Source organism: Cupressus sempervirens, chromosome 7, assembly GCF_028749045.1.
Source record: "Cupressus sempervirens isolate cs-2001-9-10 chromosome 7, ASM2874904v1, whole genome shotgun sequence".
NCBI classification, from domain to species: Eukaryota; Viridiplantae; Streptophyta; class Pinopsida; order Cupressales; family Cupressaceae; genus Cupressus; species Cupressus sempervirens.
In genome coordinates, this window is record NC_143124.1 from 505675299 (window position 1) to 505703288 (window position 27990).

Genomic DNA, 27990 nt, shown 5'->3' on the forward strand with positions numbered 1-27990 from the left:
TGGATGCAGACAGAGGCCTTCTTGGTGGCATCTGGGTGCTTCCGGACACCTCTGGGGAAATCAGCCCAAAAAAAAATGCCTTTTCACTTAAACGCAAATTAAACCATGTGCATTTTAGGCTTTTAATAACATATTTTTTTTGCCAAACACTAAAATGGCCCTAATAGAGGCATTTCAACCATTCAACCATCATTTTGTTTGCAGCTGGGTTTGCTGTTCTCATTGGGCCTCCATTTTGACATTTTGAAGGCAACTTGATTATTTTCGAAGAGGAGTGATCATAGGGCAAGAGTTGGCTTCCACAAGCTAATTAAAGTACTAAGAGGTAAGCATGTTAGCCCATTCTTGAGTGTTTCAATGAATGTTTTAGAGATTTTGATGAAATTTTTCAAGTTTGTGAAGAAAATTCTCAATTTTTTTTTCAATTTAAAAAAAAAGAAATTTAGAAACAAGTTTAGGTATCTATTTGAATGGTTTTGCATCATTGTTTTTTACTTGTATGCTTGATATTCATAGTTTTTTTATTGATTTAAATTTATTTAATTGCTTATTATAGAAAGAAACTACACTGTATTGTGCAAGAATGGCTGCCACTGATAGTCAAAGTGTTCAGTGGGAGGGCTGGGTCAGAGTTCAGTGGCAGAGCAAGGAGGGGATAATTTCAAAATTGATTTAGGGTTTCCTCTATGGAGACATACAACAAAAATATCACAAGTTTTAGGTGGTGGCTCCTGTAGTTGGAGTTGTAATTATTGTCAAAGTAACAAAGGAAAGCCTTTCAATAGCTCTTATTCTCGGGTAAAACTTCATTTCATGGGCTTTGTAGGTAAAGGTTTTGGAATGTGCAAAGGTGTAGATGGGAAGGGGTTGTTTGATGCATAGATAGCTTTATTTGTAAAAGAACAAGAAGTTGCTGATCATTTGGTTAAAAGATCAAAAAAATGTTATTATCAACCTCCTTAAAAAAGAACAAAATGCAACCACGCACTGAAATGGAACCAATTGTATCTTCCAAACATCTATTCATGCAAGTACTTGTGCCGGGAGAGGAGGATGAAGTAGAAAATGATGCATCAGTTCGGAAAAGAGGCCCACTGCACTCTACATTTAAAATGGAGGCAAGAGATTGCGCTAATGAAGCCATTGCACGTTGCCTCTATGCTAATGGCCTTCCTTCCAACTTGGTAAGATCACCATATTGGAAGGAAATGGTAAGAGCCATTAAAGAAGCACCAGATGATTACACAAGTCTTGGGTATGAAAAGGTGCGTACCGCACTCATGCAAAAGGAGAGAGTTTCTATAGAGAAAGAACTCCGACCCATTAGAAATGCTTGGAAAACTTTGGGTGTGACAATTGTGTCTGATGGTTTGAAAGATACAAGAAACATGCCATTAATTAATGTGATTGTAGTGTCCTCCAAAGGGGCAATGTTTCTAAAGGCAATTGATTGTCAAGGGGAGGTGAAGGATTCACAATTCATCCCTAATATTCTCATTAAGGCCATAGATATGGTGGGTAGTGAGAATGTGGTCCAGGTTGCTACAGACAATGCCAAAAATTGTAGGGGAGTTGGTGCTTTGGTTGATGATCGGTATGACCATATTTTTTGGACACGATGCACTATACACTCCCTCAACTTGATTATGCAATAGATTGACACTCAAATAGATTGGGTGAAGCAAATATATGTAGAGGGAGAGGACATACAAATGTTTATGACTAACCACAACATGTCACAATCCATTTTTAGAACATACTCACAATTGGAGTTCTTGAAGGTAAATTAATATTTTGCAATTATTAAATTTCATGGATTTGTAATTTAGTTAATATTTATAATTTTATTGTCAATTGACATATGGTTAACTTGCTTAGGTTGCTGAGACCTATTTTGCATCTCATACTATTGTTATGAGACAACTTTTCAAGGTGAAAGATGCTTTGAGCCAAATGGTCATTTGTCCTTAATGGGGTGCGTGGAAGGTTTCAAATACAGAAAGAGCCCTAAAGGTTAGGGGTATGATCTTGATGAATGTTGGTGGGTTCGTGTACAATATGTATTGGATATCATCGAGCCCATCATGACTATGCTTCGCTTTGCCGATACAGAGACACCTTGCTTGGGAGATGTGTATTGTGGCATGGACACCATGGTTGAGAAGGTAAACCATTCTATACAAGCACATGAGAGTGACCCTACAAAATGTCAAGCCTTATGCAGTAAAGTGGAAGCAATAATTCTTCATCGTTGGGAGAAGATGACTACCCCATTGCACCTCCTTGCATATGCTTTGTCTCTGAGGTATTATAGCGAGGGGTACTTTCTATGCTAGATAGAATTGCACCATATGCTGATGAAGAGGTTGCTAATGGGTTGCCCAATGCTTTTGTAAGAATCTTCGAAGATGATGAGATGCATGAAAAGGTGAGGCTAGAGTTTGACTTATTTGCTTCCGAGGCAAGGCTTACTCCATTTGCAATTAAGGACCAAAATAAAATGGAAGCAATCACATGGTGGTACATGTATGGTCAGCCATACAAGCATTTACAACCTCTTGCAATCAAAATCCTCTCACAAGTAAGTTTTGATTTTTGTTTTTAGATTATATTGTTACAACTTATATTCTACAATCTAGTGTTTAACATCTGTCATATTGTCATTTACATTTTGTTTGTATGTTTAATTTTTCAAAATTAATTTTGTGAACACAATGCAGGTTGCAAGATCTTTTGCTACTGAAAGGAATTAGAGGACATACTCCTATATCCATTTAATGAAGCGCAACCAGTTGGGGTCAAAGAAAGTTGAGGACTTGGTCTACATTTATACCAACTTGCGTCTTTTGTCACATAAAGATGATGAATACATGGATGGGGCAGCCAAACTTTGTGATGTACTCCTTGAGTGTGCAAACTTGGATGATGATGGATGATGGTGATGATAGGTCCACGACACATGATGCATCTAGCGCAAGTGGAACCATTCTTGGTTCAAATGATATGGACCTTGCAGTGGTTGGAGATGAGGAGGATCTAGATTTTCTTGAGAATCCTTATGATTTTAAGTAGTGAACATTGAATCATGAACTATTTTTTTGATTTTGTAGTTTGGATATGGAGTCTAGAACATGAATATTTGTGCCTATGACGTTTTAATTTGAAGCTTGAACTATTTAATTGACATATGAAATATCTTCAATCTTGATCAATGGTGAAGTATCATATGATACTATCAAATGATGCATGTTTGTATATTTCTAAGTTTCTAACTTTAAGTTCTTGTATTTATAAGTTTCTTAAATTCATTGCATATATATATATATATATATATATATATATATATATATATATATATATATATATATATATATATATACAAGTTTCCAAATGCATCTGTACCCAAAAAAATAAAAATCCCCCATCCCGTAACCGCATCTGAATCGGTATCTTAGTATAAGGTTAATATGTCAAAATGAAAACAAAACAAACTAATTGCTTGTCCAAAAATAAATTTAAAAGTTACATACTAAAGTAAAGCTCTCTTAAAATAAAACAAAGTGAACTATACAGATGAAACTAAATAACTCTTAAGAAAATCAAAATGCATGTGTCCATGGATGTAAGTAGTAAATAAAATAGCTCTAAAGTAAAAACAAAATAAAATTATAACTCTTAAGTAAATGAAATCATTTGAAATTGATATTGCTTCGTACTTTTTTTGGGCAGATGTATTTGAGATAACTATACTAGTTGCAATCCAAAAGTAATAGCTGGGGATGGAAACTTAATGAACCGGAAAATCAAGGCATCTCATATTCTTAAGTTGCAGGATCTAATTCTACATTTGGGAGAGTAATATTTATATGCATATCTAATTGTGTGTCTTTGAAATTTAATATAAAACGGTTACTATTAGATAAACTTCGAAAGACCCATGGAATAAAATGCTTGTAAAATTCTTTTGTATTGCAGATTTAAAGCTCTTGAGTGAAATTAACAAACTTCGATCTCAAATGAACTCACTAACATTGTCATCAGAGATTTAATTTTAGCTTTAAATTCTTGTGTAATCTATTGAAAGAAACTCATTTATCGAACTGATAATAAAATGAACTGGCTTTATAGAGTTTTTCAATGTATAATATATTTGTTATGAAATTTACAACAAAAAGCTGTCAAGATATATTCAAAACTATATTATCATTTACATATTATGACCTAAATAATCTAAGTGCTCTTGTACTTTTTCCATCCTTACTCATTCAATATTCTGTAAGAGGTCTTGAACTGAGAATTCTTCCAATCCATGACTTAATTTACAGGACATTTTCAATGCAGATGACCCTTTGGTCGTGTCTATTTTGGATGGGAGTGTTATAAGGCTGTTTCTAGAGGATGAAGATGATTTTGCAATGTTAGCAGAAAATTTGTTTACAGATTTAGATACAGATGACAGTGGCAAGCTTAGAAGAAATGAGCTTCGGTCTGCTCTTGTTCAAATGGGAGTCGAGATGGGTGTTCCTCCATTCTCAGGTCAGTTAACTTAAACACAAAGCTGTTCAACTCTTTATTGGAATTCAGAGAATTTTTTATTTATGCAGGCACAAATTATATATTTAATCAGTGCATTGATGTAAATACTGTCTAGCTTTGAGATTGACATATGAACACTTAGAAATAGTGGTATTTTCAATAATCTTATTTAGTGTATAAAATTTTCTGTGAGTACTTTTGCTAATGAACTAGTTGCCCATACTTGGAGAAACTTACCTTTAGGAATGGTTAATTCAAGTTCAACGTTTTACCTAGCCTAGATTGCATTATTCTAGTAATGGCTCATCTTTAGTGTGCAGACATTGTAGTTCTTGGAAACACTTATGACAGGCAACAATAATAATGTGAGTTATATAATAAGGCACAGAAATTATGCAGTGCAACCCTACATAGGCACAGAGGACACACGACCTTTAGTAATTTCTTTCACATCTCTTCATATCACATCATAAGGAAATTTCAAATAATCATAACCATCTCAAACCTTCACTAACAGTTTTGCTCTACAGTTGACACTGCTTGCGCTTTGTTACTGGGTACTGCATTTTTCACCCCCTTCATCTTATGGGACATGATTGTACAGGATAGGGCCTGGGTATGGCCTGGGAAAGGTTGCGCCCTTATCAAAGGATACTGAGTCATAGATTTCAGAGGATGGGATAGCCATGCAAGTGCATGTATTTCAGCATCTTTGATTACCACTGAATTCGGCCTCTGCCTTAATCTGCCGCTGCTTCATTTTGAGGATCAGCTGTTTTCTGCCCTCTGTGGTGTAGCAAGATGAGAAAATCTGTTGGGGAACCACTGCCCAGCCTCAGTCTTGTTATCTGATAACATTGTCTCAGTATGTTTGTGATCCTTCCCAAAACAATCAAGGTGCAAAAGCTTTAGGTGGGGTCAAGTTGTTTCAGCTACTTTCAGGAATGTAGTGCCTGTGGATGTAGAGATGCAGGTTTTTTTGCGGGTTTTTGTCTGTGCCTAGTTTTATGATGGTATGTGTATTGGCTATAGACATAAATATAGGGATATACTTTTCATTGTATGAGCTGACTTTGGATTTGGTTGTTCTTGTACAATATCTATAGCTCTATAGCTCTGCGGGAGTAAACATCTAGCAAACATTGTTTATGTTGGTTGTGAATTTCATGTGTGAATAATTTACTTAGCTGTCTCTAGAAAACAATTATTTTGACTTTTAAATATCTTTTTGTTTTCTTGTTGGACACTTTGTTTTCTTGTATTGTCTTAGGATTTGATGTCTTTTCAATTATCAATTATATTTACCAATATGAAATTTTTTCAATTCTGTACATTTTCTCTTTTAAAATAATAAATTATACATAAATACATATATATGGTATGGCCATCCATGGGGAAAATTGCTGTACCGGCCTAACAGGACTCCAAATGTGTATCTGAACCACCAACTTATATTACCAGTATAATAATTAAATTATAAGCATCTAATTAGTAGTTCACCATGTCTATCATAATTCATCTTAATGACCTTGAGCTCCCTTATCAAAGTTAATCAAAGGTAAATGCCAACTTGATCATACCTTAATTTCCTCCAGTCTAGGCATGGCAGCCTTCATCTGTAGCTGGTCTTATCTATGCAATCTGTTTGTGCCATTCACATCCGTAAAAGCAACCGATCACTACCTGTGCATAAACCTGCATAAAGATATCTATGAAGCCAAATGTTTTAGGCCAAAATAGGAGAGAGAAAGACATACATGCATGCCACGTGCATGTATAATGTGTCATAGAATTGTTGGGGGTGCTCATGCTGGTGATTTTTTAAGGACCTAAACTTCATGTTATGGGACAGCTTTCATGGTTAGTTTAAGTTTTGTACACTTCTATAAGAATCTCAAGGCTCATTTTAACACAGCGTTTTCCAAAATGCCTCCTTGAAAGATACCCTTAGCTTTACATAAGGTTATATATATAAGATGTTTACCTTGCTAGGGGAAACTTGAAAGCATTTTTGTGCATGCTTTTGGAATAAAACTGCTACTTATATTTCTGTTTTGCTTCAAAACATTTCTGTGCTGATTCGAGGAAGCAATTCAGAGTCAGTATCATTATTTCTGCAAAACATTTATAATCAGTACAATCAATATATTTTACTCTATCTGTCCCAAATAGACTAATTCTCTAAATGTTCATTCCATAACAAGGAAATGAATTTCTTGTATATTTGATGCCACACAGGTAATGGTTCAAGTCATTCATGTGAATTTCCTTAAATGGAGAATAGGTTCAGCTATATACTTATGATGCAAACAGCCCTATTGATCTTTCTTTAGTTTCATCATATAGCAGAGAATCAAAATTAATCATTAGATTCCAGATTTCTTGAAGGGAGTTATTACTACTAGACTCTAGTTAAGAGCATTATTAGTTTATGCCTATGGTATGCCATTTGGGTTACTCAAGGCCCTTCTACTTTCTGAGGATATTATAATATTTGTACTTATCTTTCTAACCAATATAATAATTTTGACTAAACATACAACTTGTACTAATCTCTTCAAGTGATATAATTATATGCCTATAAAAGATACAAGAGATTAACAATATTATCTACAAATTCTGTACTGTACCCACAGCATGTCCCAAGCTTTGTTGATGGCATAGCGCCAAAACATTTATAATTGTGGCTTGGTCAGCAGGTGGTTTTAACTTTCAAGTACCCAGTTCTAGTTGGTTTGCTACTACTACATATTTTGAACCTACTATTTTTTTTTCTGTAGGCAGGTATTCAATACTTGAAATAAAGTTGACATGGTAGTTTCAGGCAGAGTGCTTGCAGAGAAACTGTTGTTGGATCTCTTTTATGGATTCATTAAAGTTTCAGTAGGCTAGCCAAACCTAGCCAATTGGATGTTGCGCTGCCCATCCCTCGTGTTATGATCAATACTCAAACTTCCACCAAGGTCTCCACTGCTTCTATCATTGTAATCTCCCCTTTTGGGAGGATCTTGCATCTTGCATTGAAATCACAAATTTAATCGAAATAAGGAATGTAATGAAGATAATTTATGGTTTAGATCCCTCAACCATATCAGACAATATTGAAATCATAATTCATAAGACCATTTATTTCTATTTTGGGTAAGGGATCCTAATCAACAATTGCACATATGTAATTGTTGATGTGATTTTTTCACTACTACGACATACAAAATCAAATACTTAATATTCTAAGACGAAATACCAAATTTCCAACTCTCTCTTGAACAAGGATGCTCATATGCTAAACAATGTAGATGACTGTGTGATCAAATGAGACAACCTCAAGGTTCCTCTTTATTGTGGACTTCACTCAATTTTACTAATGTGATATTCTAGTTATCACAAAGGGACTTGTGTTATTCATTCAATGGATATCAACTCCTTCAACTTCTTCATTCACTTCCAACTAATCAAACTGCAAAGCATAAGGTTTAGAAATTCTATCTAATAATGCAAGACAATGTTGATGATGGGCTAAGCCTCTAACTAGTCCTTGCTTCACCATGTCAACTAGACATGGGAGTGTGCTAACTTCCAAGGATGCAGGAATGAATTTCACATTGTCAATATTCATCCAAATAACCTATGAAGGCACAATCTAAATGAACATCTCCAATAGAAATTAAACACTTGCAATTTAGGCCTAGATCTAATTTTGCATTCTTACTTACAATTAACAAGTACCAAAAGGTATGGATAGCTTCACCACTAATCAGCATTCAAAAATATCACTGAAAGGTATGGCATACTCTCCTTTCTCAAGAGTTAGTTCAACATTAGTTAGGTGCTAGGAGGCAGGCTAGGTTTATAGATCGGACTATCAAACCTTGGATCACATTTTGACTCTTGTGGATTTCGTAAAGCCTTTAACTAGGTTTCCAGGGTGGCCCTTTTCAGGAGGCTCCATGACATTAGTGTCTTTGGGTCTTTCTTGATTGCCATTACGACACTCTACAAGATGGTTTGTGGTCAAAGGCTTCATTCAGAGCACCATCCGGGTAAAGTAGGTCTGCCAACTTTCTCCTACCCTCTTCAGGTTGTATATTGATGAACTCAAGGATTTTTTGCATGAGCATTCACTCTCGAGGGATGGTTATTACTTGCACTAGGATTTGATTTCTATCTTGCTCTTAGTGGATGATGTGCTCCTCTTGGCCTCCTCTCCCGAGGGTTTGCAAATATTTTTTATGGCCTCGCTTCTTTCTGTGTCTCTCTTCAGTTGACAATTAACTTGGGGAAGACCAAGGTAACGGTCTTCAGTGGTCTTAAGACCTCTCACCTCCACTTCTTTTTCCAGGACAACGAGGTGGGGATCTCTTCTTTGTACACTTATTTGGGGTTCAAGTTTTTAGGCCCTCGTTTCTACATGCGTCCAACCTGTCAACCCTGTATCAAAAAAGGGTATGCTTATTTGGATCTTTTGGAGAGACAATGTCTTCGACACCATTTCAGGACACCTCATCCAGATGACTCTCATGAACACTTTGATTAGATTGACGGTGCTTTATGGCCCGATTGTTTGGGGTCCCTTTTGCTGGAGTCGGAGTGGGCCTTAGTGGAGAGAGTGCAGTTCCTTCTTCGATACATCATCAAATGCATGAAATGCACACCTCACAGTATTGTCCTTATTGAGTTCGGTGCCCACCCTTTCAAACTGGGTGCCATCTTCAACTTGGTTCGTTTCCTTCATTGTGTTTGGTGATTAGCAGACTCCATGGACGAGCAACATAGGTACTCATATCTTGCTTATTGCTCTTTGGAAACTATTGTACCTTCTGAAACCTTTGGTAGGGCTCGATGTTGGTATGCTTAGGTCATGACTCTCCTTGGTTCGGTTGGTATTAGATTGATCGTCTCCCCTCTTTTTGGTGCTCTTTGGATGTCCTTGTTCGTCTCCTTCTTGGTAGGAGCTGAACATGCACATCAGATTGGACATTTATAGACAATATATTCACATCACTTGGATGAGCCCCTCTGTGGAGCTTTGCCCTATGATGGCCTTCTATGTGGAGCATTTTCTCGATATTTGGGACATGATCATTGTCTGTCCCTCTTATCTTTCCCACTGCTGGTTACATGTTCTCCACATCTCTCTTGGCTCATTTGGGGTGAGATCTCAACGACTTTGCATTCAAACAAACCACTAGATTGCTAGGGAGGACATGAGTTGCCACTTTTGTACTTTGGGGGAGGTTAAGATAGAGACTCATTCCATCTTTTGCTGCCCTACTTTGCTATGAGTTTAGAGTCTACTGCTTGTTTAGGGGTTTCAGTCTCTTTTCTCCTTTTTTCAGATATGTTGACCAACGATGCCTTGTGCTTCATCTTCAGGAGGCTTTGATTCTTTGGGACCATTCCATTCAATGTCAACTCCCTAAAAGACTGCACTCCAACTAGCCCATCACTTGTTTCCTTGTGGCGGTTCCACTTGCACAAGGTACCAAGTGTTAGCTCCCCCCCCTTCCTTCACCCCTGTTTTTTGGCCACTCTAGAGCTATGAGACAACGCAAGGATTTCATTCAGCAGAGGTCTTCTTCTTTTTCTTCTTCCAGAAGTCTCTAGAGACAACATGGTCCCCCTTCTCGTCTGAGGGCCTATTTTTCGGTTTTGGATTCTTTCATAGTTTCTTAGGACAGCTAGTGAGCTGCTTGCTTTTTGGTTGTAGTTGTTCTCTTCTTTTTGTTTTGCTTTCTCTTCTTGGATGCCATTTGATGTCCTACTTTGTGTTGGTCTTTTGCTTTGTATCAACAGTCCCATGGACTATCTTTGTGGTCATGTGTTGGACGTTAATAAATTTATCTTATCTTATCTATCTTGAAATAAAATTTTAAATGAGGAATTGAAGAAACCATGCAATACTTTAAAGCAACATTAAGTAATCCACCATGAAGGCCAACAATGAATCATCGATTACTTTGATAGCATTATGGAAACAATTTCATCAAGTCTTCTCTCTCACTATACTTCTACTACTAGCAAACTTTATTTAATATCTAACCTCTAACTCTTGAGAAATTAGAAGGTCTTGGCCTTGTATAGTTGCTCAAATACAATGAAGGGCCAAAATGAATTTAAGACCAAGCACCAAGATTTACTCATAACAAACCCTGATTAGGGTTTCCACTCTATTAACCAATTACATGAAAGCACCACCCTATGGGGCAATAAGAAAATTACAATGCTTTTGAGAGCCAATGAGAAAATTGTACACTTGGCATAGTATAATTTAATGTGCTTGTAACTTGAATTTTCTGATTGGTAGAAGACAAGTAGTTGCGACCTCAATATCTTTATCTTGTTGACTTGATCAATCTCTAAGTGACGAGAAAATATCTCTTGATAGTGAACACTGCCAAGCCTTCAATTGTGATTACATAATCTTAAATTACTAAATCTTCTCAATTTTTCTCCATCTTCATTCTTGAAAATTTTCTTGTTGCCATGATTTGAAATTGGTTGTACTTATAAACTTGATATCTCTTTCAATGCCTTGAAGTAATGAAATCTTCTTGTAGCTTGGATCCTTCAAAATGAACTCGGTCTTGCTTGAAGTCTTGAATTTGACCCTGCCATCATCCTCTCCATACTGTCCAAGCTTCTCCCTCAACAATTTACCTTGCAGAACAAGAGAGAAAAAATTCATTAAGCTCGTAAAATTGATAAGAAAACTTGAAAGAACTCTTAGAATTTTCATGAAATAAAATTGCATCTATCTTTCCTTCAAATCAATTTCCTCATTTATATCCAAAACAAAGAGGCAAAACGCAATGTTATCATGGATTCCTTCAAGTTAAAAAATCTTGTTATTTTCTTGCAAATCTCAAGTCCTGATATAAAAAGTTAGTTAATCGTTGCAGCTTAGGGTGAATTCATGCCAAAATCCAGAGGATAGACAAGTTTTGTAATACAAGAACATGCCCAAATTTTGCCCTTATATCTCCTTTTATCTCTGATTTTGAGAAGAATCTGCCTGTAGTTGTCTAAATCACTGTTCTTTCAAGAAAACATATCTCCTTGAATTTGACCCTGCCATCATCCACTAGTCTTTCTGGAATTTACCTCTTCCAACATGTTTCAGCATTTCATCCAAAAAACTCACTAAATCTTGTCCATCGACCTTTGTTCACTTATAGCAATGCAAGTGGGGATATTGTCTTTATGTTTTGGTCAATCTATGCTTGGGCATAAATTTTGGTGGCCTCCTAGGCAATTTCGCCATTGAAAACATCATTTTTTACATTGTCCTTCATTTTTTCTTGCCAAAATGGACTTGGGCCTCACCTTTGCAAAGGGTGCAATTTTGGGTGTTAGAGGAATTTTTCTTGGGAGTAGGCGGAATGCGCCATGCTTAGAGGAATTCTCCTTTCAACAACTTGCTGTCATATAACATCGTCATCTTAGAGGGCGGGAGGATTTATATAAAATATAAAATTTAAGTATAAGCTCTTATACTTCATCTTATTTATTATAAATACCTTTAGGATGTTTGAGATAGGTTTCATCTTCATAGGAGTAGGAATATTTTGGGAGTTTTGAAAAAATTCCAGACTTAGCCAAATTTCAAGACGCCTTCAGTATTGTTGCCTCCCACGTCTCCTGGCTCTCTAAGCTCGAATTGAAATTGAAACAAGGATTATCTAATGATTCCAACACATTTCATCACAAATCAGTTGGTTTCAACTCCATATCCTTGACAAACTTAGTAGTATTTGATCCCTAGTAGGCCAAAATTGCCCAAACTCATCTTTTGGGCTTCAATACTTGAAAATTGCTACCGACAAGGACCACCTAAGACCACCTAAAAGCATCTAAGACCACTACTCTGCTAAAGCAAAAAGAGGGGGTTCCTATTTGTGATGGGGTGATGGTGTGAAAACCTCACAAGAGTATTCTATTTAGATAAATCATGCAATAACCAGCCACGGTTCCATTTCTCATAATTAATCATATTTAGAGTTTGGAGATGAAATCCATAAAGGGTACCCAGTTACTGTTCAACCCAATTAAGCCCAAGAGGGTGCAATGGTTGACCAAGACAAGTCGCCCCTTGATCCATGAGCAGCAGGAACATGCTGTAATGATTCCATCCCTTGGGGTGGTCTACTTAATTCTAGGGAACCCGGGTCATAAAGGAAGACTGTTCAACCCAATTAAGCCCAAGAGTGCACAACGCTTGGCCAAGACAACTCACCCTTGGCCCACAAGTGACTGGAATTCCATCCCTTCGGGTGGACTACATAATTCCAAGGAACCTTTGTTTATCTCCTCTCCCAAATTTTTTTCCTTCCATTCCCGTATGATTGCTTATGGGGATAAATTAAGAAGTATAACAAGTTTATTAACATCTAGTAAGATATAATTAAAATATAACTTTGATCCACTTTGCATATACTAAGCGTACATGACAAACATGTACTCATGCATACCACAAATGAACAAGAATGATATTCGCCCGAATTAAATAGTAATTTCTGATCTGATCCAAGTGCCAAATCACTGATATCTTCTGAATGGATTTGCTCTTTTGAGCACCAATGCTAATTGCATTGCTTTCCTTGATGGTTCCATACCTTCCTCAAATGAAGACTCGCCTTATATGTCTTTTAAGTGGGATGGGTGTGTTGGTTCCCAAAACTGCCGATTGGAAATCCAAGAGCTTGCCACTTCTCCCATAGGATTCTGTAGTAAATTTTGGCCAACAAACGAGAATCACCTTGATTCTCCTGCACATTAGGCTCCGCTACACCTAGGTGGATAGACTTTCTCCTCAAACCTGATCACTTGGTTCAAAGCTTTTCTAAAGCGAATTTAAGCTTTGAAGAGTTCTTCAGTTGACAAAGTCCTTGAACTCAATTAAAATGAAACTGAATTTTGAATGTTTAAAATGGTTGGATGTTTTGTATGTTTGTCAATAATGGATTTGATGCTTGTAAAGAAGGTATAGATTTTTTTACTTCAATAATAAAAAGACCAGTGCCTTTGCTCATTCGGGTAATAGAGTCAACTTCAATGAAGATTTTCACGTACAACTTTATAATTTTTTACGTACTTATATTGCCAACAATTAAATAATCAAGATGCAACCGGTCAAATATATAAACAATCCTAAATTAGTCCAGATTGAACTTTAACTCCTCTATTAGGAAGACAAGCTGGACACAAATATGGAAACAATTTGATATTTCACTATATTTGTGATGATCAAGTTTAAGATGCTAAATGACCGTGTCCACTTATCTAACATTTAAATTGTATACAAAATTTGAAAATGATTATAAAGGACGAAACATCTGCAGTTTAAATCTCTATGCCATTTATTTTAAATCTCTATGCCATTTAGAAATAAACAAAGGATATTTTATTTTATTATTAAGATAAAATAAATGAATTTATATTACAAGTCATATTTAAGCCATTATTCCTCACAAAAATATATCTTTTTATAAATGCTTCTTGTTTGAAGAATGTTTTTCGAATGTCTTTTTTATAACTGCTTGTTTGAAGAATGTTTTTCGAATATGTCTTGTTGCTTCAAATGATTTATCCTTTATATCATACTCGTATATGGATATGCCTTTTGAAGAGATATCTCTTATTTTAGTTTAATAGCACCGCTTCATTGCATTTAAGAACTTATTAGTTTCAAATAATAAATTTATTACTCATAATGCCAATAGCTTGTACTTCATCGGGCAGTATAATATTTTGCCAACAAATATTATTAATTTTAAGACACCTTTATGTTGTTATCCAACACTCTTATCTATCTGCCTGTAATATGCCTCCATATTATAGTCACGTCATATATACTCTTGTATTAGTAATGAATTGAACCTTTATTATTTTTGTGTTTTCGGGCAAATATCATTCCGTCATCTCCAGGCGTTTGAGCTGTGTATATAGTTTTCTGGCTTTTAATGCACTCGTCTCTCCTGCTGTAATTGACATGAGGTATGACTTCCGACTTTGGTCCCTTCCTTCAAATTCATTGCTTCAACAGGTGTGATCTGGCAAGATTCGTTCAACACCATCCATCGTTTTGTAAAGCCCTTTATGATATCGAGTCATCTTCAGATGTGCGTGAATGGCCTCTAATTCTTCATCTGTGTGCATCTCTGACAAAGCATGATCGACACCATCCACCATTTTCTGGCCTAGCATCCTTTAAATGTTGTGCATACATATCATGTCTGGAAAACTCCACGGTGTGCGTTGTATTCAGAAGTCAGTTTGCTATGGTGCGTTTAATATTTTGCTGGAAGTATACTTCTGAAATGATGCCTATTCATAGTTCGAGGTATTGTGTGATACTATATCATAAACACAAGTGGAAGGCATAGTAAAATGTAGAAGAGTATTATGGGGATGATTAGCCACGCAGGGTATGACTTCTTGGAAACATTATGAAGGCAGGTGCTCTGTAAATTCAACAGCCCAATAGCAACTCATGGCTCATGGTAACATTGGTGATTCATAGTACTCATAGGAGTCACGCTTCACCAAACCAGAAACACGTCTTAATAATCATTCAACACATAGTGATATTTTAACCCAAATGCAATGGCAGGACACCCTCCAGGAGCAGTAGATATTCTGAAAACAATATTCCAGGTGTATATGAACTGGAATTAGGTAAAGATTGAAAAGAACTATCATATCACATTCCATTCATTGGAGAGAAACTTTGGACAGAACCAGACTTTGAGATAGATAGTGAATTCCCATTAATAGTGGACATGTTGGGATTACTAAAGCTTTGGGGTCCTTTATCTCTGTTTGTGTTAGAACATCATTAGATGTCCTCACTGAACCAGGAACTGTTTTGGTATATTTCTGCATATTAGAACAGGTCCAATTTCTTGGCATATTTCTACTAGTTGCTCTTCTGTTGCATCATATGATCGCATCAATTAGAACTCATTATATACTCTTCATACATGACAGAGTCTCATATCATTAGTCATCAAAAATGGCACTGTATTTATGTTGTTTGTTAACACCTATCCTTATTGCTAAGTGGAGGCTCTGACATTGTATAGTATAAGACAATGATTTCCAACGCTGTTTATTAGCAGAATATTGGTAAAGAACTAAGCTATTGAAGTGGAATGAATTAAAAAAAAAAAAAATCTGGTGATAATAGTAAATATATTTGCCAAGCCATAATACTTATCAATTCTCCAATATCATCTCTTAAATGGAGGCTTTATTTTTTGGGAATAAAATAGGGCTCCATCAGGGTGGACACATCCCTTTGCAAAGATCAGTATGTTGCCAAAGGAGGCATCCGTTCCAATGACTGCTGTCTATTCTAACTCGTCACTCATTAAATTTGATTAATTAGAATAAATTTTAAGATAACTAATAGCTGGTGCTAATACATTGAATTCAGTCTTAATTATTATGGAGACCACTGCTTGATTGATGATGAGATTACTGCATTTTAAATAATGATATTGCTGCTCCAGTCTTCTATATTTGTGGCCCATCATTTGTTTTTTTGATGATCCCCTTCATAAAAATAATCACACCTTAAACACACACTCTTCTTCATTACTCAAAAGGGAGTTGGCCTTTAAGAAAAATAACAGTTTAAATTTGATTTAAACAGAAAATCGGTTGACTAGCACAGATAATGTTTTGTTCATGCTTCTACTCATTTGGCCCCTTTTGACTTTGCAATGCTTTTTTTTGTACAAGTATTGCCTTGTGAGGATATATATAGCAGATCTTTGATCATAATTCAAGGATTATGGTAGTAATCAAACTACAATTATGTAATGTTCCCATGTTTTAGCCTTCACGTTCTCCAAAGTCTAAGTGGAGGATAAGAAGAAATTAAATTAATTTCTTATAAAGTCATTCAATTAAAAATTAAAGGTGACTTTGTATTTAATTAATTTAATTATTTACAAGGGAGTAGCTTCTAGAGGTACGTATTAATTATTGGAAGGACAGAAGCCTCTCGTGATTTAATTAATTATTGCCAGGGACGAATTTCTAGGGTACGCATTAATTATTGGAAGGAGGAAGCTTCTAGCTCTTGCAATTAATTAATGTTTTAGTTCCTTCCAAAAGGATGAAGAAAAGGATAAATAGGGCTGAAAGTCTCATTGCTGATCATCGGATGATTATGACTTGCATTTGATAAGAGCTTGGATGTGTGAATCACGCTCCTTTCTTTTGGCAATAGAGGACGTTCATTCTCTGTTGTAACATTCTAGACGTCATTCCCTTAGGGCCCGTTTGGTTGCGGGCATAGGAATGGAGAATAGGCATGTAAAATTGGGAATAGGAATGGGTATTCCAATAACAGGTATTTTTTGGAATGGGTATAAACTCATTTTAGAGGCAAAATGGGAATACGTATTCCTATTCCCTATTCCAAATGATGAACCAAACAGAAAATGGAAAACGTATTCCAACTTTTCTATTCCTATTCCAGCAACCAAACGGGCCCTTAGGGATAGGCCTTTGGAATACATCTCTTTGTAATTGATTGCAGCATTCTCAACATTAATATAATTTCAGCCTTGGTTCAGCTCTTGGGCATTCCTGGGTGACCATTACAGTGGTATCAGAGCAATAAGTCCTGCCATCATGTGGAGATCTTCAACATCTATGTTTGAGCATGCGACAAGGGCTTTATAATTTTTGCAATACCAGAGCAAGACAAAGTAGGAGTTCTGACTCACATAACGAACGAGATAGTTCATCCGTGCAGAGGGACACACAATCCAGTCATACAGACACAAAGGAGACATTCTTTGAACAAGACAACAATATGGATGATCGAGATGATAGGAGTACTGGTCCAGATCAAGAAAATGCAATGCTTAGGTTATTGAGTTCATTAGAGGAGCATAATAGGCGAACGGATATGATGATGCAGCTAATGGCTAGACAAATGGGCATCAATATTAATCCAGGTGATCCCAACAATGGCAACAACAATAATAGGGGCAATGATAATGGAGGCCGAGACAACATTAATGGTAATAATAACAATGGGAATGAGGCTGATAACTTTAGACATGTTGTATGGCCAGCTTGAACAACTAGCTCGAGACCCCTTCTACCCACCTTCCCACCCAGAGAACCAGTTCAACCGATTAATGAACCACAGATTGTAGAGTTACAAGATCAGTTTAGGAGAGATTGGGAGGCTAGTGGGCCGGAGTTTCAGGCGGATATCTCTCTCAGAGATTACTTGGACTTGAGGATAAGACACATGCCCAGATCAGAGGGAAGAAGTCAAAACTTTGAGTTGAGAAAGAAAGTGGGGAAACTTTCTTTACCATATTATGATGCTTCCGGGAAGATGATTGCACGAACTTGGGTGCAGAAGATGGATGCTTACTTGCAGCTGAATCCTATGCTTGAAGAGGAGGCTATAAAATATGCAACTGTTCACTTGGATGGACCGGCATATGAGTGGTGACACCATGGCATGGTAACCTTGGGACATAACCAGATCACATCTTATGAGGAGTTCACTGAGAAGCTCATAGAGAATTTGATACTAGGGATTCTGAATTACAATTTAAGGAGTTGGCACAACTCAAGCAGTGGGGATCAGTTGAAACATATATCAGTGAGTTTCAGAGGTTAGTTGTGTTGGTCACAGATATTTCAGAGAGGAGGTTAGTAGTGTTGTTTATGGATGGACTCTCAGAACCCTTGCGAGGTTGGGTCAAGGGACATGACCCAGGTACGTTGCAGGAGGCCACTAAAAAGGCTCGTGACTTAGCACCTTCTTCATTTAGGAGCAGATTTCAGCACAAGGATTCTTATATGAAAAGGGACAAGGAGAAGGACAAAAAACCTTTTCACAGGATGCTCAGCCCAAAAGAGATAAGTTGGATAATGACACTTTGAATGATTTAAGAAATAAGAAGTTATGTTTTCATTGTAGAGAGCCTTGGGATTTATCTCATAAGTGTCCCCTCAAGGCTAAGGCAAATCAAATGGAATATTTCTCAGCAGAAAAGTCACAGTCAGAAAGGGAGGATCAACACTCCGATTCAGATAGCAAATACTGAGGGAAGCAACATTCCTGAGGATGAGAAGTCATTAGCACGATTAACAGGGGCTCAGAAGGCAATCACATTTAGGGTTAGAGGTAGTATCCAAGGGCAGAAAGTGATCTCACTCATTGACACTGGGGCTACACATAATTTTATAGACTCACAATTTGTAGCCAAGAGAGGTCTACAGACTAAGGAGCATGCTGGATTTAGGGTTATGGTAGCTAATGGTGACAAACTATTATGCACTTTGAAGATATCTGATCTTCACATCAAGTTTGGAGATGGCTATGAGTTGAAAGATGAGTTTTATGTGGTAGACATGGGAGACTATGATGTCATCCTTGGCATGGTATGGATGGCCTCCCTAGTAGAGTTCACATTTAACCTAGAAAAATTGGAGATGAAGTTTCAGCATAAGGGAAGAACTGTGGTACTTAGGGGACTTTCAGATGGAAGTTGTAGAGTAGTTTCCTTGAGAAAAATGCAAGGACTTTTTCGGCATGATAACATAGAGTCGGCAGAAGAATGTTTCACTATGCCAACTTCACAAGAGCCACAGGTGAAGAGTCATCCACTAGAGATTCAGGAGATACTTGACAGGCACACTAAGGTATTCGGCAAGATTCTGCATGGGGTTCCTCCTAATAGAGGAATAGAACATGTTATTGAGCTTGAGGAGGGAGCCAAACCAGTCATGATTACTCTGTATCGTCATCCTAAGAAACATAAGGATGAGATGGAGAAGGCAATTAAGGAGTTGTTGGAAATAGGGCATATCAGGCCTAGTAAGAGTCCCTTTGCTTCAGCAGTAGTGTTGGTAAAGAAGAAGGTTGGGACAATGCACATGTGCATTGATTATAGGGCATTAAACAAGAAGACCATTAAGAACAGATATCCCATCCCACGAATAGATGAGCTGATTGATGAGTTACATGGTGCATGTTTTTTTACAAAGATTGATCTATGGTCAAGATATCATCAGATCAGGGTGAGGGAGGAGGACATTGAGAAGACAACTTTTCGGTGTCACTATGGTCACTTTGAGTTTTTGGTTATGCCATTTGGGCTAACCAATGCCCCTGCTACATTCCAGAGTTGCATGAATCAGGGATTTAGGGGGCGGCTTAGGAGATTTGTTTTGATTTTTTTTGATGACATTTTAGTCTTTAGTAAGACTTGGGAGGAGCATTTACAACATCTTGAGACGGTGTTGTCTACTTTGGAAAAAGAATCATTGTATGCCAAGGAATCTAAGTGCGAGTTTGGGATGATTGAGCTACTATATCTTGGACATATTATCAGTGCAGAGGGAGTTCGAGTAGATCTTGAAAAGATTAGGGCTATTGTTGATTGGCCTACTCCTACGAATCTTACACAGCTTAAGGGATTCCTTGGTCTCTGTGGATTTTACAGGAGATTTGTTAAAAGATTTTCACAGCTTGCTGCACCCCTGATAGACGTTACCAGGAAAGGGGCTTTCACATGGACAGAGGCAGATCAGAGAAGCTTTGATCATTTCAAGAAGGTGATGTCATCATGTCCAGTACTAGCTCTACCAGATTTCACAAAGCCATTTGAGCTTCATTGTGATGCATCAAGAGATGGGATCGGGGCGGTCCTAATGCAGGAGAAGCATCCCATTGTTTTTTACAGCAGGAAGCTCCGTGGAGTGGAGAGGAGCTATTCCATCTATGATCGAGAGATGTTGGCTATAATGCAAGCATTGGCTAAGTTTAGGTCCTACCTAGTTGGGGGAAAGTTTGTTATCAAAACCGATCACAACAGCATCAAGTACTTCATGAACCAACGTGATTTGAATGATAGACAACAGAAGTGGATCACGAAGTTGCAGGCTTATGACTTTGACATTGAGTTTGTCAAAGGTAAGAAGAATGTGGTTGCAGATGCCTTATCCAGGAGGCCTCATATTTGTGCTTTAGCTGAGGTTACAGGAGTTTGGAGAAATAAGATCGCAGAAGAATATGCGAAGGACACTTGGGCTTCTAGAGTAATTGCAGGTACCATACATGATGATCGCTATGTGGTGATGGATGGATTGATAAAGTTTCAGGACAGGATATATTTGATTTCTTCATCTCAGTGTAAGGAAGTAATACTGAAGGCATTTCATGATGCACCTACAGCTGGACATCCAAGGATCTTTAAGACCTACAGGTAGATCCGTGAGCGGTTCACATGGAGAGGGCTCAAGGATGATGTTCAAAAGTATGTCAGGGAGTGTGCAATTCGCCAGCAGAATAAGGGAGAGCACACATATCCTGCAGGGTTGTTACAACCTTTGCCCATTCCGAATAGGAAATGGGAAAGTATTTCCATGGACTTCATCACCGGGTTACCACGAGTACAAGGGAAAGATTGCATCTATGTGATAGTTGACCGACTGATGAAGTTTGCTCACTTCTTTGCTATTCCATCCACTTATACAGCAGCACAGGTGGCTGATCTTTTCTTCAGAGAGATATTCAGATTACATGGGCTACCTACTTTCATTGCTAGTGATAGGGATAGTAAATTTATGAGCACTTTTTGGCAAGAGCTGTTTAGGTTGTGTGGTACTGAACTTACACCTAGCACTAGTTATCATCCATAGACAGATGGGCAGACAGAGATTGTGAATAAATGGGTGGAAGGATATCTGAGGAACTATGTGACTACACAGCAAAGGGCTTGGGTCAAATGGCTACATATGGGAGAGTACTGTTATTACACCACTTATCATATGTCCATTAAGATGACTCCATTCATGGCACTATATGGTTATGAAGCACCTAGTTTCATGGATCTGGTTTTGGGAGATAGTCGAGTGCCCAAAGCAAAAACCTTCTTGCAGGATAGTCAGGATATTTTGAGGGTGCTCAAGGAGAATATACAACAAGCCCAAAATCAGCAAAAATTGTATGCTGACCAGCACCGGATAGAGCGTAGTTTTGAAGTTGGGGATATGGTTTACTTGAGGCTACAACCATATAGACAGTTATCACTCAAGAAAAACGGAGCAGAGAAGTTGAAGCCTAGGTTTTATGGCCCCTACAAAGTGATCCGCAAGGTGGGTGAGGTTGCTTATGAGATAGAGCTTCCAGAGGATAGTCGGGTGCATAATGTGTTTCACGTGTCAAGACTTAAGAAAGCCATCAGACAAAGAGTTGTGCCTTCCGCAGAATTACCACCATTAGAAAAGGAGGGAAAGCTTGTATTAATTCCTGAGGCTATTCTGGATACTAGGGAAAGGACTTTGCGAAGCAGGTTGATTAAAGAATATTTAGTCAAATGGAAATATCTGCCTGAGGAAGATGCTACTTGGGAGAGTGAGTAGGTGCTATAGCAAACAGGACTAAGTTTGCTTGGGGACAAGCAATTTCAAGGAGGGAAAACCTGTAATGTTCCCATGTTTTAGCCTTCACGTTCTCCAAAGTCTAAGTGGAGGATAAGAAGAAATTAAATTAATTTCTTATAAAGTCATTTAATTAAAAATTAAAGGTGACTTTGTATTTAATTAATTTAATTATTTACAAGGGAGTAGCTTCTAGAGGTACGTATTAATTATTGGAAGGAAGAAAGCCTCTCGTGATTTAATTAATTATTGCTAGGGAGGAATTTCTAGGGTACGCATTAATTATTGGAAGGAGGAAGCTTCTAGCTCTTGCAATTAATTAATGTTTTAGTTCCTTCCAGAAGGATGAAGAAAAGGATAAATAGGGCTAAAAGTCTCATTGTTGATCATTGGATGATTATGACTTGCATTTGATAAGAGCTTGGATGTGTGAATCATGCTCCTTTCTTTTGGCAATAGAGGACGTTCATTCTCTGTTGTAACATTCTAGACGTCATTCCCTTAGGGATTGGTCTTTGGAATACATCTCTTTGTAATTGATTGCAGCATTCTCAACATTAATATAATTTCAGCCTTGGTTCAGCTCTTGGGCATTCCTGGGTGACCATTACAAATTATATCTGCATTGGATGAACAGAAAATGCAATCATAACTACAACAAGGTGATATGTTATAATCTTTTTATATTATTGTGGTATGAAGAAGTAATATTGCTCATGTATGAATTTATATTTATGCAATCATAAATATGCTTGAATCTAAATATAATACGCTTATCAACCATAATGGGGAAGGAAAGGAAGTACAAGGATGGGGAATGGTGATGCCTAAGTAGGTACACCGCCTCATGATATTAGTTAGGGGCTATAAGAGGCGAAGGGTGACAGAGTTCCTTGTCTTGGGCCTAGGGTGGAGTTAAGAGCACCCTATTGCAATCTTCCCTCCAAACCTATATGGGTTCGTTAGTAAGGTAACTAAGTAAGGGATCCTCAATCATAGGAGGAGAGAAGGATAGCACAATGAACGGGAACAATGTACAAGCTTTGCTAGGCACGCTACCTCATGAGAATGTATCTCTACCTATATTGTGATCCTTGATTCATTTGGATTTTGTGAGATTAGGGCAGACTATAAGGCAATCCAGGAAATGGAACATTACATTGGAATTATGCCTTTACCAATACATATGTCTCTAGCAAGATAGAAGCCTAAGAATAGATCTTGCAATCATATTAAACATTATTGGTCCTTGTACATATTAGTACAAATTTATGTAATCATCATAATCCATTAGATAGGTCACATCACCTCTATATTCATTTTTAATATTCAATCACAATAGGGTTTGGATGAGGGAGCATGATAGGTTGGCTCAAAACAATCCTCACACTAAGGTCAAGAGCAAACGCTTACCCTCTTGGCCCCAAGTGGCAGACACATTAAACATCCAACATGGGGTGGTCTACCTAGTGGGGTGCTTGTGATCTCTTCAACAATCAACCATTGTAGAGGTCAGAAAGCAATTCCCAATAGGGTGCCCAAAAATCCTCCTTTCTAAGCCCAAGAGTGGACAGTCACCCTCTTGGACCTAAGTGGCAGGCACATTGGACATCCATCATGGGGTGGTCTACTCAAAATTGCAATCTCGTATCTGCTCGTCTCTTTCTTGCTTTTCCTCCTCTTCTCCATATGTTTGTTTGTGTAAGGATTTGGACCCGATGAAATAGTACTAGGAACAACTAAATTCAATATAAAGGAATGCTGGTAAAGAATACTCTGGTAATTATATCATTCTCCCAAAATGCAAGTACTTGAATTATCCACAATTGAATTTATTGGAACAATTACTTGGTGAATTCACACATCCATACTACAAGTCTGTATGTTAAGCATTGGCTATATGACAAGCTACAGACATAAACAAAATGGAACTTGGATGATAATGTGCGGTTGCTAATATGTCTTCGGCTGGGTCTGCCCTTTTAATGAGTATGACTTTTGGAACACTCCACACCAATGCCACAGTTATCCTTGCATCAACTGTTGGAGCTGACCTTGGTAGTGAATGTGCTTGGCCGATGACTCCCTAACACCCGATAATTGTGAACTTCTAGTCTGTAGTCTGTCACAAGGACCCCATACTAGCTCATGCTACCTCTGCGTTCAGTCCTATAACCTAGGCATGACTGTTGAATGGATTATGAGAGCCTCCAACTGGGAATAACGTCACTTGTGTCTCAGATTTTCCAACACACCTCCCACTGATTCTTGCTGCAACTCTCCTAGTTTCCTGCCGCAACTCCCACTGTCTTCCTTTCAAGGAATGACCCGACTAGTTCTATAAGTACGTAGCCTAACACTTCTGTTGTTATACAGATTCCTAGCTCTTCGAATACAGTGGACTCCTTGTCACACATTTCACCAACTAATATATCAAAGGAATTCGTACATACCTATCAATGCATAATGACTTCCTGCTCAACGTGGATCTGCTGGAATCATATACTAATCTGCATCATCCATTCTTGAACCAGATATAATCTCCAGCAAGAGACTAGGGCTACGTCCAGTTTCTCAAATTCTCTTAAGGGGTTTCGTCCTTAAGAAGGCACAATCACATTTAATATCATATTTTCATGGTGCAACCCCAAGGAAGCTCATTGCTTTTATAACCTCGATATGAGGGAAAGTACAATCAACTAGGCAATGTGGGATAAAGGCCATTTTTGTCTTCTAGTCACTTAAGTTACTTTTGTTATAAAATGACTTTAAGTCATAAAGTAACTTTATAAAATAAAGTGACTTAACTATAGAAAAGCCCTCCACTTTAATATTTCCCCAACACCACCAAATAAACTCCTGTGACTGGCTGGCATCCTCAAGATCAATCCCGTTAGCCTATCCGGATGGGGAGATAGACCAACAAGGCGCTAGTAAGGCCTATTGCGGAGAAGGGGGCATTACAGTTTGCTGAGTCATAGATAGAAGAATGATTTATGTCATGCATTTCACATTATCGTACAACAATTATTGATTCCACTATTTCATATTACTGTAATTGTAGAGCATGATATTAATACAGGCCATATACTTTCAGTTTGCTGTTGCACTTTAGACAGATCTGATTTGATGGTTATTCTCCCTTTGGATGCTGATCCCTGCTCTCTTTGACGAGTGCTTTTGCTGAGTGGTTCGATCTATCTATTGAAATGCTGGATATTGTTTGCTCTCATACTAGGATTGATGCTCCTTTTGAAATGATTGCTTGATGCTTGATATATTATGAATTGTTCTCTTTATGATCACTGATGCTGATTCAATTGCTCTCCTTGATTTGGTGATTTGATATATTAGTGAATGATTTAGTGAGTGCTGATTTGATGTATTGGCGACTGATGATAGATAAGTCACCCTTGAATGCTTGGAATGATTTGTCCTTTATTGGTGAAAGTATCACCAATTTTCATAAGAATCGAGTCATTACTTTTAATTGTGCCATTGAAAATAATATATTATTCCCTAGGTCAATCTCCTCAAAGGAAAGCTTGTTTTATATCCTCCAATGTGAGGAGAGTCACACCTCTTCCTTATATCTGTCCTTTGTAACGATCACAACCTTCGAAGAGTCACAACCCTTTGTCATTTCTCTTTTTTGATAGTCACAACCTTTCATAACTACCACTCTTGAAAGAGTCTCAACCCTTCATCATTGCTGCCCTTTGAGAGAGTCACAACCCTTCAATATTTCTGCTTTTTGGGGACTCATTTTCTTATTTTCTTTTAATTCCTCTTTCTCTTCCATTAATTCCTTCTCGATTCACCCTTCCTCTTTCTCTTCCTTCTCTCTCCTTTTTCTCCTTTTCATCCCTTTTATATCTCATGTTTGAGGGAGCCACAAGTTTTCATTTCGTACGTCTTGACCATTCATTAAACTTAACTAAGATTTAACTATGTTATATTTCAAAAAGGGGATCCCAAGATTGCTTATCCTCAAGCAATGTCAATTTATAACTTCTCGATTGGATCCTTTGCCAATATGAAGGTCAACCCTTCGATATTTGTAATCTTTAAATCCTCCTTGTTATTAGCTTCTATCATGTTACTATGACATAATCAATTTTTCTTTCTTTACCATGTTTGCCTTAGTGCACAATCTTTTCATGACTTCTCACTGTATACATAGGCTGAAAAGTGGTTAACATTTCCTTGCTCTCTACTTGATGCAAGTTGTCTAAAACATAATTGTCTGAAGTTTTTAATTTGTTTATCTTGAATTTGTATGCTTTTGTTATAACTTTTACTTCAGTATGTGCAATAAGATCCACATACTAAAGCAATGTTATGACATCTTGCAACAACTTCATTACTTCAACTACAACAACAACATGGCCTAGTGTGGCACACAATGAAGGCAATTATTTTAGTTCTGCCTTGAAAAGCTTGATTATTTTCAACTTATACCAACAAAACTTCTTGAAGAGTTGTTAGAGTAGTTTCCACAGAGTCAATATAGTCTTTATATCCCCTTGCATTTTCTGTCAAGAATATATTGTGAATAGCTAGCATTCTCAACATTTTCATTTTACATTTAATGAAAATTAACAGGCAATTTACTATAGTCATTAGGTTCTTTCTAATGTCTCCAATTTTTAAGGTGACAATTAATTAAATTGATTTTTATTATGTTTTGATTAGGTAAAAGCAGGTTTGAAGGGGACCCGAAACCCCAAACAAAAAGTAACAAAGTCAAGAACTGGTTTTAGAGGGACCAGTAGCCCAGAGTTTCAAAGAAAAATTCGAAGGCTGGTTTTAAAAGGACTAGTAACCAAGTCAAGCTGGTTTTACGTGGACCAGCAACCAACATGATTCAACAAAAACAATAGGGGCCAAAAGACTAGAAAAAACAACAACAAAAACTTAAACCAGGTCTTTAATAGCTCCAATGATAGAAGAACCTAAGGCAGCAACCTCTTTGAGAGAGTCATGAATGCTCGTCATAGGGATCTGGAGGTCAACTTTCTTGGTACTTTGTTTGGTGCGCTTGCTCGGACCACCAGCCAGCATCGGAGCATGATCAGTCGAAGTCGCTTCATCCAGAGAGGCTTTCCCTTTTGACACAGCAACAACTAGGATGGATGAAGTAACACCTTGCATTCCCATTTCGCTATCCTTTATCAATTTTTTGAGGAAAGCTTCATACTTCTGAAGTTTAGTTGGGATGTTCCCAACCAAAGCTTCTAGCTCTGTTTGCTTCTTGCTATCCTCATCCAACTTCTCCTGTAAACTTAGAGACTTTTCTTGCAAGGAAGAAACAAAAACGTAGAGTTTTTTATTTCATTGTACATCCAATTGTCCATCTCCATCCCAATATTGGCTCTGTTTTTGGCTTTGTTTAGAAATTCTAGTACATATTCATAATCTTTTAAATCCTGGGCATCCTCGAAAACCACAATCTATTGAGGCACTTCTTTGAATTCTTGGGTGTGGGCAGGGGGTGTTCTAGGACTGGTATCATCATAGCCGCTATTGGCCAGATGAGTATCAACAGACACAGGATCAAGGGTAAGGGTAGCAATAATAGGGGTCACAACAATCTCTGTTTCCAGGGTTTGGGAGGTCTGGTTGATGGCCTCATCTATGCCTTTAGTATTGGTATCCTTTGAATCATTCATACCCTCCGTTTTGACGAGAATTTCACTATCCTCATTGATGGTAGCACCTTTGGTCTTTAGACTAGAGATAAGCCTTTTTATTCTTTTATGTTTTGAGGAGGGGACAATATCCTTACCCTTATAAGAAGAGTGCTTATCATTCTTGTTGACAGTACTTGGGGAACAAAGCGGAGAATCATGAGCCAAGTTTTCATCTAGACTTAAAGCAACATCCTTGTTCTCAGAAGGACATCCATCACTCGCGGTCTGGGCCGTGTCATCATCCAAGGGAGCTTCGACATCCTCCAAATCTTCCAAGCTATGCGTAGAGTCTGTTTCCATCACCAGGGCACGTTGACAACTACTTTTGTTTTTCAGC

General features: G+C 37.6%; 1 protein-coding gene across 1 annotated transcript in view; it reads left to right on the forward strand.

Annotated features, from left to right (window-relative positions):
* LOC149547743 (calcium-binding EF hand family protein) overlaps positions 1-27990 on the forward strand; it is a 74005-nt gene that overhangs the window by 13463 nt on the left and 32552 nt on the right. The window contains exon 2 of the mRNA XM_089791810.1: positions 4342-4536. Within this exon, the coding sequence (XP_089647936.1) occupies positions 4342-4536 (195 nt within the window). The remainder of the gene's footprint in view (positions 1-4341; positions 4537-27990) is intronic.